At 45.6% G+C, this 12,034-nt stretch overlaps 1 protein-coding gene across 4 annotated transcripts in view; it reads left to right on the top strand.

Annotated features, from left to right (window-relative positions):
- MELK (maternal embryonic leucine zipper kinase) overlaps positions 1-11,327 on the top strand; it is a 73,654-nt gene extending 62,327 nt beyond the window's left edge. For 3 of the 4 annotated variants that reach the window (XM_068113889.2, XM_068113886.2, XM_068113888.2), the window contains exon 18: positions 10,453-11,327. In XM_068113889.2, coding sequence (XP_067969990.2) covers positions 10,453-10,633 — 181 coding nt within the window. In that variant the 3' untranslated portion in view covers positions 10,634-11,327. The remainder of the gene's footprint in view (positions 1-10,452) is intronic. The other variant, XM_068113890.2, reaches the window with a different exon arrangement.
- The last annotated feature ends 707 nt before the right edge of the window (positions 11,328-12,034 follow it).

Raw genomic sequence — 12,034 nt, 5'->3', positions numbered from 1 at the left:
ACCATTTATGTCACACGCCTTTTGTCTCGCACACCTTTTGTGCTCTCATACCAAATCTCTGGCACACCTCTTGTGCTCACTCCTCAAACACAACTCCATTTGTTCTCCATACACAACTCCTGGTTATTCTCAACTAATTCCTCATACACACAGCATCATCTATCAAGCTGCTTTTCCCCTAAAACTCGTGCTTCCCCGTCATCCCATTAAACTAAGCACTCCCTTCGTCATTAACAACCACCTAAGCTACCTACGTCCGCACTATAGTTCAGATGTCCCTACTTAATTTTCATGTCCTCTACCGTCATCTAATTCCCTAACAATTATCCTAGCCCGCCCTCGGCTAGCTTCGGTGCCCCATGGAGGTAACCATCGCTGGTCCCTCCATGTGCATGTCACTGCCATCCCCCTAAACTAATGCTCATGAGCCCGGGGTGAGGAATGGTAAAACTACCCTTCCTCCACGCCGGGTACCATTCCCGAACACTATTTCCATTCGTCCACTGCACTTGAGCCTCTCCAGGTGGGAATACATCGTCACAGCTCGGCCCTCAAAAAGCCGAGCGATCCGTGCGGTTGGTCAGTCTTCTGTAGGTTGGGTCCGTCCGGCATTTTCGATCCAGGGGAGGAGGCATTGATGGGCCAAGGTGCAGAGACCCATCCCTGCGCGAGGCCTTGCGGTCCCACACACGATGGCCCCAACCGCCCACGGTCGGCGCACCGCACCCGCCAGGGGGTGCGGTTCCGAACTCTCCTACCTCCCCCTGAACCTTGCCGATCGCCTTTCCCGCCACGATGCGGCACCAACCATACAGGGCGGGGCCCGGCACGAATGGTGCACAGCGGTCCTTGTGAGACCGCCGCGGCACCGATCCCCGCCGATCCCCGCTGCACACAACTCACCGAAGGCTCACGTCGGCTATCCGTCGCGCTAAATGCTGCCCCGGTCTGCGTCGATGCTTGAGCCGCGTTCTCACCACACGCGACCCACTCCACACTCGCACACCGCGGCGCTCCAGCGCCTCCCATACACTCCATACATTTTGTTACCGCACTCTCCTGTGCACACTCTTCAGTTACACACTTAAGTGCACACCACCCAGGCACATTCACGCCCCTCACACACTCCGTTACACACTTTTCCTCCACACACTCCTTTACCGCACACTTTCCTGTTACACACTCCGTAACACAATCGGCCACCGTACACCTTCGTGCACACTCTTGCGCACTCTCCCGTTACGTACTCCGTAACGTCCACGGGTGTGCACTCTCCTGGTACACACCCAATAAAACGCTCTGGTGTGCACTCCTGCACACTCTCTACAACATGCTCTGGTGTGCATTCTCTCTCACTCTCCTCGGCCATCGCACACTCTGTAACACACTCTGTAACACACTCTCCTGTTACACACTCTTCCCCGACACACTCCGTCATACACTCGCGCTCCGGTGCACACTTTTCTCGCACACGCATGCCATTCGCTCTCGTACACCGTACCACGGACCTTCCACGAGCGCCCGGGTTTCGTCTTGATCCCAAGCACGCCAAAATACTTTTCGCGCCATACACACCCCTACTCACCTTGGGGACCTTTTTCTCCGGCAACACCTGCAAACTTTTATTGGGGTTAGCAAGCCCGGCATCACGGTGCAAATGCATACTTTGTGCAAATCCCATATCTTCCCTCTGTGCTATATCCTCTATTTCTGCCGTCTCTTCGGCCCCAATCATTTCTTTTATTTTAGTGATTTCCTCGACGACCGCCGGCACGCATGACTTTTCCCTGTCCAATTCGGTGGCCGTCGGCTCTTTTACAGCCCGAGTCTCGTCCCTTGTAGTCCTGCTAAACCTGGCTACCCTTTGCTCGAGCTCGCTCTCCTCGCGTTCCTCGCATTGCTTCACCTCGTCGCGCACCACCGCGATCTTCCCGCTCAACCCGCGCCTAATGTCCGCCATCGCTTTTTTATTGTCCCTTTTTGCCTCTGCTATCAGTTTTTCCACTTCACACCTGGATTCCTCCCTCAATTTTTCCATATCACACCCGGATTCGTCTGGCATGGCGTCCTTTTTTCATCCATCTTTTTCAAGCTACACATTGACTCTTCCATAGAGGCCCTCATTTGTGCCAGAAACCATTGCATGTACCTTGGCACCGCGGGCTCGGTTCTCGCCACCACGTGTGAGGTGCCGCCATTTCCTTTACCAGCTGCCGCACCCTTTTCTGCTTCCACTACCACCAACTGTCTCTCTCGATCCTGGGTTATCAATTTCTCTTTTTCTACCTTATCCATTATTCCCAACGGCATTCTACCACCTTGGCTAGCCCTGGTACGAATTTAATTTGGCTTTTAATACTAAATTTTGGTCGCTCGCAATTTTGGGGCCAATTTGTCCAAAAAAAAATTGGTAGGGTTCCAAATCCCACTCCCCGACACCAATTGTTGTGGTTCTTCGCCACCCTACTTCCCCTTACAAGGGGGACTTAATCCCCTTGTTCTTGCTGGGCTTGGCAGAACCGAGACTTGAAACGCCCTTCCCGGGCGAGCGCGAAGTAGGGTTTCGGGACCAATTCTCGCTCGTACCTAAGTACCCGCGCCACCATGGAAACGAGGTAGCAAGCCTCGCACGAAACACGTGTGATGTGAGTACGCCGAGCGGATTGCGTACACATGGTCCGTGCAGTTACCTAGATGTTGGAACCCGATTAGAGCGATGGTACTTGTGCCACGCTTAGCCAATGAAGGACACCACAGAAACTATCAAATCAGGAAAAGGAAGAACAAAGGTTTAATTATTCCCACACGTATGTACAATGTTCAGGGACGCAGAGACACAGAGTAGCCTTAGACAGTCTTAACTTATACCCAGACAACGGGCCCGTCTCACACTCATACAGGGAATTGCAGATTGGTAGACGTTCCCCAACGCATCGATGTGGTCGTCCAGAGATGGTCCCCGTCCGGCTCTCCACGGTCCCCGGCACGTCCCGTGAAGATGGTGGCAGGCGAAGGCAGGGACTCGTAGCGCGTCTTCCAAACAAGGCAGATGATGGGGCGGAACGGCAAAGGGCGGGACTTTTAGCGCAGCTGGCGATTACTCAGCCGTTCTCATTCGCGCGTCTCAAATGCACTGTATATCGGCTTAAGCGCGTCTGGCTGCGCCCGCGTATCTGTACAGTTCTCACACGTGGCCAACTCCTCTTTCTCGATCCTCTGAGCTGGTTTAGTGCGCGCGAGTTCTCGTGCAAGTTCTTTGTAACGATTCTCTTCCATGCTAGTCCTTCTGCTTCAAGTCCTCTTTTGCGAGTCCTGTGCATCAAGTCTTCTTTCGCGAGTCCTGTGCATCGAGTCCTGTCGAGGGCTTTGCGCAGCCGGTCTTATAGCTCCGCCCCCTGAACCTTCTGGAACACTCGATCCTTCTCACCACGCCCTGTGACGCAACGCCGCCGTCACCACCTCTGAGCTCTGATTGGCGGCTCGTGCTTACCATCAGCGCTTCTGCTGCTTCGCCCTCGACTCCGCCCCGGTCCTCCTCTGCCTGCCTCGTGTTAACTCGCCCATTAATGAAGCAACGTTAACGCAAAAGGGATTGAGGCTACGGACGTAGGATGATCGGTGGCAGTAGGGCCTATTTTCTTGGCTCTACTCAACGCAGAACTAACAAAAGAAAAGAACTAAGCGTACAAATACAGGGTCCGTCAGGGAGGTGTGACGATTTTCAGAAAACTCGTACACAGTTATTTTTAGTCGAATTTCAATTTTTTTTTTTTTAAAGACTACATATATAATGCCAGGTAATACACTGTAACAAAGACATTTTAAAAATGTAATTCATGTTTCAAAAATGACATCTAAATGACGGCCGTTCTTGTCCAAGCATTCTTGCAGACGCGCGGAAAAGTTGTCCATAGACCTTTCAACCATGGCAAGTGGAATAGCTCGAATTTCTCTGGTGATGGCATCTGAAAGGGTCTCAAGAGTGCGTGGTTTTTCAATGTAAACCTTAGCTTTCAGGTAACCCCATAAAAAATAGTCACAGGGTGAAAGATCGGGCGATCGAGGGGGCCACTCCACATCCCCACAGATTGAAATGAGGTGCCCTGGAAAATGTTCTCTTAATAAGACCATTGATTCTCTTGAGGTATGGGAAGTAGCCCCATCTTGCTGAAACCAAACTGTAGGGAGGTCAATGCGACGTCGTCTCAATTCAGGCAGTAAGAACTCGCGCAACATCGTAACATAACGTTGTGAGTTGACTGTCACAGTGCGTCCGCCTTCCTTGAAAAAATAAGGCCCAATTATGCCGAATCGGACAATTCCGGCCCACACAGTGACTCGCTCGCAGTGCAGGGGTCATTGATTGAGTTCGCGCGAGCGTGCCGTACCGCTGACCTACGAGGGCTGGCCTCCACAGCTTGTCGAACCCTTTCGATGTTTTCCGGGGTCCTAACGGTTCGATCACCTCCCCGAGCTGCTCCCGGCCTCACAGATCCAGTTGTCCTGAAGTTTTTTACCCACTTCAATATTGTTTCGAGACGGAACGGTGCCACGTCGACCAACATTGCACAAATGTATTTGTAATATGCGTGATATTACATTTTATAAACAATTGAAGTTGAAGTCTTAAGTTAAAAAAAAAAAAAAATTCAAATAAATTAAAATAAAAAAAAGTAATTTGGAATTTTTTCAAAAAAAAAATACCCTAAGGACGTACACACGGGAGAGGTAGGTGCATACCAGAAGTTTGGCAGTATTTCACAAACGTTTGAGGGAGTAGTTCAGTGACAACACAGGACAACACAACACAGGACAAGACAGACACTGCACAGATATATATATATATTAGCTTGGCTCGGCTCGCTACGCTCGCCTCACCACACGTCGTTTCTGAGGAACGGGCTTATTTTAGCTGAGGATAATGACGGTACCTGAGTTGCTGTGTTGTCATGATTTACACCAATCATAATACAAACAATTATTTCACACAAATTTATTTGTTATGTTTGTGATATTACATTTTTATAAGCAATTTAGGTTGAAGATTTAGGTTGAATGTTTTTTTTTTTTCAAGAAAGAACCCCTCAGCACATACATACGGAAGGGGTAGGTGCAGACTGGAAGTTTGGGAAGATTACACCTCACCACCACATAATTCAAAACACCTCACCACCAAGTAATTCAAAACACCTCACCACCAAGTAATTCAAAACACCTCACCACCAAGTAATTCAAAACACCTCACCACCAAGTAATTTAAAACACCTCACAGCCATAAAACACGTAATAAAAACACCTCACCACAACGAAATTAAAAACACCTCACCACAACGAAATTAAAAACACCTCACCACCACAAAATTGAAAACACCTCACAGCCATAAAATACGTAATAAAAACACCTCACCACCACGAAATTAAAAACACCTCACAGCCATAAAACACGTAATAAAAACACCTCGCCACCAAGTAATTCAAAATGCCTCACCACCACGTAATTCCAAACACCTCATCACCAACTCATTCAAAACACCTCACCACCACATAATTAAAAACACCTCACCACCACATAGTTAAAAACACCTCACCACCATGTAATTCAAAACACCTCACCACCACGTAATTCAAAACACCTCACCACCACGTAATTCAAAACACCTCACCACCACGTCATTTAAAAACACCTCACCACCTCATAATTCATTCATTCATTCACCACCACCTGATTCAAATCCACCGCAACGTTATTAAAAACACTTCACAACCACGGAAACAAAAGTTTGAGGGAGTCGTTCAGTGACAACACAGTGTCTGCGTAGATATATAGATAAATGACTGTACCCGAGTTGCCATTTTGTCATGGTTTAAACGAATCATAATTCAAACAATTATTTTGCACAAATGTATTTGTAATATACGTGATATCACATTTTATAAACAATTGAAGTTGAAAGCTTCAGTTGAAAAACAAATTTTTTTCCCGAAAAAATTCCAAAAAAATAAAATTGGAAATTTTTTCAAAAAAATACCCTTAGGACATACTGACGGGAGAGATATGTGCATACCAGAAGTTTGGTACGATTTCACAAAAGTTTGAGAAAGTAGTTCAGTGACAAGACAACACAAGACAGACACTGCACAGATAGATAGATAGATAAATAAATATATATATATATATATATATATATAAATAAATATATATATATATATATATATATATATATATATATATATATATATATATATATATATATATATACAGACTTGGCATTTAATATAGAATATTTTTTTGGTGGGGGTGAACTTACTTTTCAAGATGTCTTAGAACCAAAAGTTCATTGGAATTATGTTGAAATTATTCTAGATTTTGTTAATGTGACCTTTAAAAGAAACAAAAACCACATTTGACATTTCGAATCAAATAAATTGATCCTTGAAAGTGATGTAAACTGATATCGAACTCGATTCATGGACAGTACTGTGTTAAACTTCTGTACGTTTTCCAGAAGTATCTCTTTAGTTTGCACATTAGCCAAAATTTTTTTTAACAAAAACAAAAGTTAAATTACGACTGGGATTACGGACAGTAAAATTACAGTTCAGTACTTCGTGTAACCCCCACGAGCATTCAGGAGAGCACGTACATGTTGAGGCATGCTATTCACGAGATTTGCCAAGGTTTGGACAGGAATTGCTTGCCATGCAGTGACAATAGCCTGCTGCAATTCACGCACAGAGGTTGGCTGCTGGTCCAAGTGGTCGATTTGACGCGTTAATTCTGCCCACGTTCTCTATCGGATTCATATCCGGGGACATGGCAGGCCACTCCATGTGCTCTACACCACGGTCAGCAAGAAAGTGTTGGATCATGCGAGCACGATGAGGCCGTGCATTGTCATCTTGGAAGACAAAGTTTCCTCGAAAGGCTGCACGAGCAAATGGAAGCAATGTTTCTTCCAGAATGGCCCTGTACTTGAACTGGTTCAGGTTTCCATTCAGAACAACCAGGTCAGTTTTGCCCCCTGCATGAAAAGCAGCCCAAACGGCCACCCCACCACCTCCAGCTTGGACTCTTGGCACTATACAATCTTTGTTGTAGGCTTCATGCACTTGTCTGCGCACTCGGACGCGGCCATCTTGACAATAGACCAGAAATCTAGACTCGTCACTGAAGATCACGTGATTCCAGTGTCCTGGCTGCCATTGACGGTGCTCTCTGGCCCACTGCAATCGGTGCTGGCGGTGTTGTCTGGTCAGGTGTGGCTTTCTCAGGGGACGCCTGGAACGATAGCCTGCTTGAACCAGTCGTTGGTTGACTAGCCTTCTGGATACAGGCACATTTGTCAGTTGCTGCCACTCAGCCCTAAGCCGATTAGCTGACTTGGTACGGCCATTGCGGACTAACCGGTGCAGCTGGCGATCATCCCTCCTTGTGGTTCTGCGGGGACGTCCTGGCCTCGGTATTGGAGTAGGGACACCCCTCTGAGCATTTCGTTTCAGGATGTTTGACACCTGACCTTGAGTGATGCCATACTGCCGAGCAATCGCACGCTGTTTCATGCCGTAATTTCGTAAAGCCACCACTCCATGACAAACAGCATTGTAGAGTTGACGGACCATCTCCAGAGGAAGCGGCAATAACTTTTGGAGACGTGCAGCAGTTGTTTCCACTAATAGAGAATGCAACAACCCTTGTATACCCGACTGTGAAGCCAATCATCAAATGCACCTGTCCGTACATTTTGCCACGCCACGCCACCTGTGATATAATCTTGTTGTTGACTTCTTGCTGCGACAGACAATCAGTGACATGGTTCTTTTAACAAATAAATCACCAAAGTGTAAAAGACACTCACCAGATTGATCTACTGAGTTAAGAAAGTAAACCCAAGTCAAGAAAAAAAAAATTCCATATTAAACGCCTGTATGTATATATATTGTTGCGGATCCCGTGTCTGTCGACGTAATAAGGGGGGGGGGGGAGGGGTTAAGGCCCCATTTCCCCACAGACTGGGTCCACGGGCCATAATGAATGCACCATCCACCTGTCGCTCTGGAATTAAATTGGCACTGGGTGGAAACTGTGTGGAAAAGGACTAGCATCTTTGCTGAGTCTTGCTGGTGCAGGACCATTGCTTCATGGTTTCGTTCTTTATTTTATTTTCTTCTTATACTTCTAACGGCCCCAGTTATTACCATCACATAGGTTCAGCTCTGGTGGGAATGATTCTGGCTGTAGTCGTTCTGGAAGCAGCTGGCAAACCCTGACTTTTGTCTGTGGCCAGAGTTTACAATTTGGCCTGGGTGTCGGAAGCAACTCACCTACTCTTCAAAAAAAAACCTTGGGATCTTTATCGTTCACCGACACCATTGGTGTTGACAAATGGTTCCCCTAGATTTTCGTCAGTCCGATGATGGTACACATATCAATGCTTATCCTTGCATATGAAACACCAGGGTGACAGTTTATAGCTTGGTCGAGATTCAAACCCAGGGTAGACAGCTACGGGTCAAGTGTGCGTACCCCTCAACTATCCTGCCAGCCCTGCCAGAGATACAAAACAAACTGTTCAGCCTGGTGGAGGTTAGCTCTCTACTTAGTGCTGTTCTAGTTTTTTCTGGTCATCGCTCAATTTTGCCAATGCATAATCTTAAAGACCACTTGACCTTCCAAGATGTTTTGCATCATAATATGGTACCTGCACTCAAGTTTTGCATCTGATATTTCATTTGTGTCCTTGACCTACTTTTTTGTTTCGGATTGTGACCTAATTTCCCAAAAAAACAAAACTTTTTGATCATAACTTGAATAATTTTCCATTGATTTTTATGATGTTGAGTTTTATGGATATACCAGCAGAAGTACCTGGCGTTGCTGGGCGGGGGAGGGAAGGGGAACGGGGGGGGGGGGGGGTGAGGAGGGCAAGGGGAGGGGAGGGGGAGAAGGGGGGCAGTCAGAAGTTGAAGCTCTTTTATGGAGAATTTATATCTTAAAGGGGAGGGGGGCAAGGGGAGGGGGGGAAGGGGATGGGGGAAAGGGCGGGGAGAGGGGGAAGGGGAGCAGTCAGAAGTGGAAGGTCTTTTACAGAGAATTTATATTTTAAAGGGGGGGGAATCTGAGGGGGGAGGGGGGGGAAGGGGAGGAGAGGGGGTTGGCAGGAGAGGAAGGGGAGTGGCAGGAGTGGAATGGGAGTGGCAGGAGTGGAATGGGAGTGGCAGGAGAGCAATGGGAGTGGCAGGAGAGCAATGGGAGTGGCAGGAGAGCAAGGGGAGTGGCAGGAGAGCAAGGGGAGTGGCAGGAGAGCAAGGGGAGTGGCAGGAGAGCAAGGGGAGTGGCAGGAGAGCAAGGGGAGTGGCTCACGTTTCTGAGTTAAGTGTGATGCCGATCAGGAAGAAGAAGAAGCCATACTACCAAATTCGTACACTTCCGGAATTGCTTGATTTACTTGTATTCAAATGTCTGGTAATTGTTTTGTATTTATTTATGCGAATGTGTACTTGTATACAACTGTCATTCATTTAAAAAGGCTTCGGCACCATCGAGCGATTTTTATTATTTATTTATTAATTTTTTTCAATTGTTTTTTTTTTTTTTTGCCTAAAACACTCCCAGGCACTCACTGATGAACGTCTGAAAGTTTGATGAAGATCCGTTCAGCCATCTCTGAATAAAACGCGGACACACAGACGACTCACGTTTATATATATATATATATATATATATATATATATATATATATATATATATATATATATATATATATATATATATATATATATATATATATATATATATATTGGGATTTAAATTTAATTCAAAAATTGATCCAGACGTCTATTCTCTTTGAAACATTCAAACCGACAGAGGTAGTTATTTATCACAGCATCTGTAGAATTTTCACCGTTTTACTCAACTCCGTTTCACTGTTATTTGGTGGAGCAAAAAGTCAACTGAGCTTTATCGATATTTAGATTCTCGATGGGGACACGTTTTTTAAATGTACACTATCCCTGTATGTTGAACGGCAGGGTCATATGGCAGTCTGAAAAACAAATAAACATGACCATCATTGGATCACGGGTGCCGGGAGGCTTACCCTTGGCGGTCACTTTGTAATCGCAGATATCTAGTTATTATTGATGGCCAATCTTTAACTTCACAAGTTCTGTCGTTTTTTGTTGTTTCTGTTAATGCCTTTCAATCGGGTTTCAGTGAAAGGACAGCAAAGAAATAGCCATGCAGTATGTAATGCTGAACACCAGGTGGCGATGCTTCTCTTCTGGCGGCTTGTGATGCACACTTTGGGGCAATGCCTGCTTGACTGATCATGGCTTTTGAAAATATCTTCCCATAGTTCAAAAATTTGCTTCTCTTTGACATCAGTTCTCAGGCATATTGAATCCTAACTGCTTTGTCACCTCAATCCGCTTTCCCCATTCCCCTTTCACCAGGTACGTACTCAAATGCCAGACGGCTTCAGACTTTGGCATGGTGACGATGCAATTTGAGCTGGAAGTTTGCCACCTGGGGAGACCTCAGGATCTTGGAATTCGCCGCCAACGGCTCAAGGGTGATGCCTGGGTCTACAAGCGCCTTGTTGAAGAAGTGATCTCTCCTTTTGCACTGACATAGCAGCGCTTCACTGCCTGACGGCGTCCAATTCCACGGTTAAAGTATTATGTTTAACAAAATTACACTAAATCCTTTCAGTCTTGTCCTAAATTTATTTTCCTCATCCCTCTTCCTTATTGCCTATACCTTTCACTGATGTTTCCTTGATAGTAAACTGCTTCCTTCTGAATGTATTAGATGTTGGTTCTGTTTTTGCCTTTGTTGCTGTTTAATCTGTCGTTGAAGAGTTTATCCTTTGGAATTTTTCCTTGCTTCCTTTGTAAATCATTTTAGGAATGGCAGAAAGTGCACTTAACTTGTCATTCCTTGTACCTTGCACTACCTGTGACTGACTGCTTTGACCCTGTCGTACACCAGGAAAGCACAACCATGTTTCCATTTGTGTGGGTACAGCCTCCCACGTGGTATCGGGCACAGCTTTATTAATGCTTCTTGTTTTTAAGGTGCATGAGAACTATTAGTACCCACATTGCAGCATGGTGAAGCTTTCTCCTGAGTGTCCATGTGACGATGAAGTAACAGGTAATGAATGTTCCAGGGAGAAACAAACTAACAATCAAGATGGATACAAAATATATGGACAAACAGCATGGTTATAACGACTATAATTCATTGCAACTCTGATATTGTTCAGTCGTCATTCTCATTGGTCTAAATTGTTTCTTGTATATATAATAATAAAAAAACAAGGCTACGATGATTCATCAATCTAACAATGCCTGAGAGGATGGGGTTTATTACCCTTTGCACCACTGTTTCAAAGACTTCTCATGCTCGATGTTGCTGTGAACTGAGGGGATCTTTGTCCATCTCTGTCAATGTCCACCTCTGTCAATGTTCAAACAAGAAGACGTCATGCAGAGCACGATACTTGCAAAATCCGCAAGAAATGGTGATTTTAGAAATTTGACCTCCAGATGACCTTTGACCTTTGACCTCAAAATCAATAGGCTTCTCAATTGGGACGACCTATACAACTTGGTGAAGTTTCGTGACGATCGGTTTACGCTGAGTAAACGCTGAGCTGTTGGAAAATGTGGATTGTTGATGAAATTTACCCTTTGGCTCTTTTCACAACCATTTGAGTTGTACATTACTTCGTAACAATGAAGAACTTTTCCAGTGAAAACTGACCATTAATTCTATTATCCCAGAGACTGTAGTCTATCGATAGTGTGGCCGCCAAAGCTTCAATGCACAGATTTCCCACCAGATTCCACAACTCTAGACTTTTGAGGCTTACCGATTTGTTGGAATGGAAATGTGATCCTACTCATGCTCATGTGAGACCTAGACTATTGGTAACATATTACTGACTTGCACCTTTTACACATTGTTATGTATCGTTGGACAAATGGTTTCAGGATTGGAACCTGCTGGGATCCCAGTTTCACGAGTCAC

Source organism: Myxine glutinosa, chromosome 4, assembly GCF_964187855.1.
Source record: "Myxine glutinosa chromosome 4, kmMyxGlut1.1, whole genome shotgun sequence".
Taxonomy (NCBI): domain Eukaryota; kingdom Metazoa; phylum Chordata; class Myxini; order Myxiniformes; family Myxinidae; genus Myxine; species Myxine glutinosa.
Note: the sequence above shows the minus strand (reverse complement) of the source record. Positions and strands in the feature narration are given on the sequence as shown.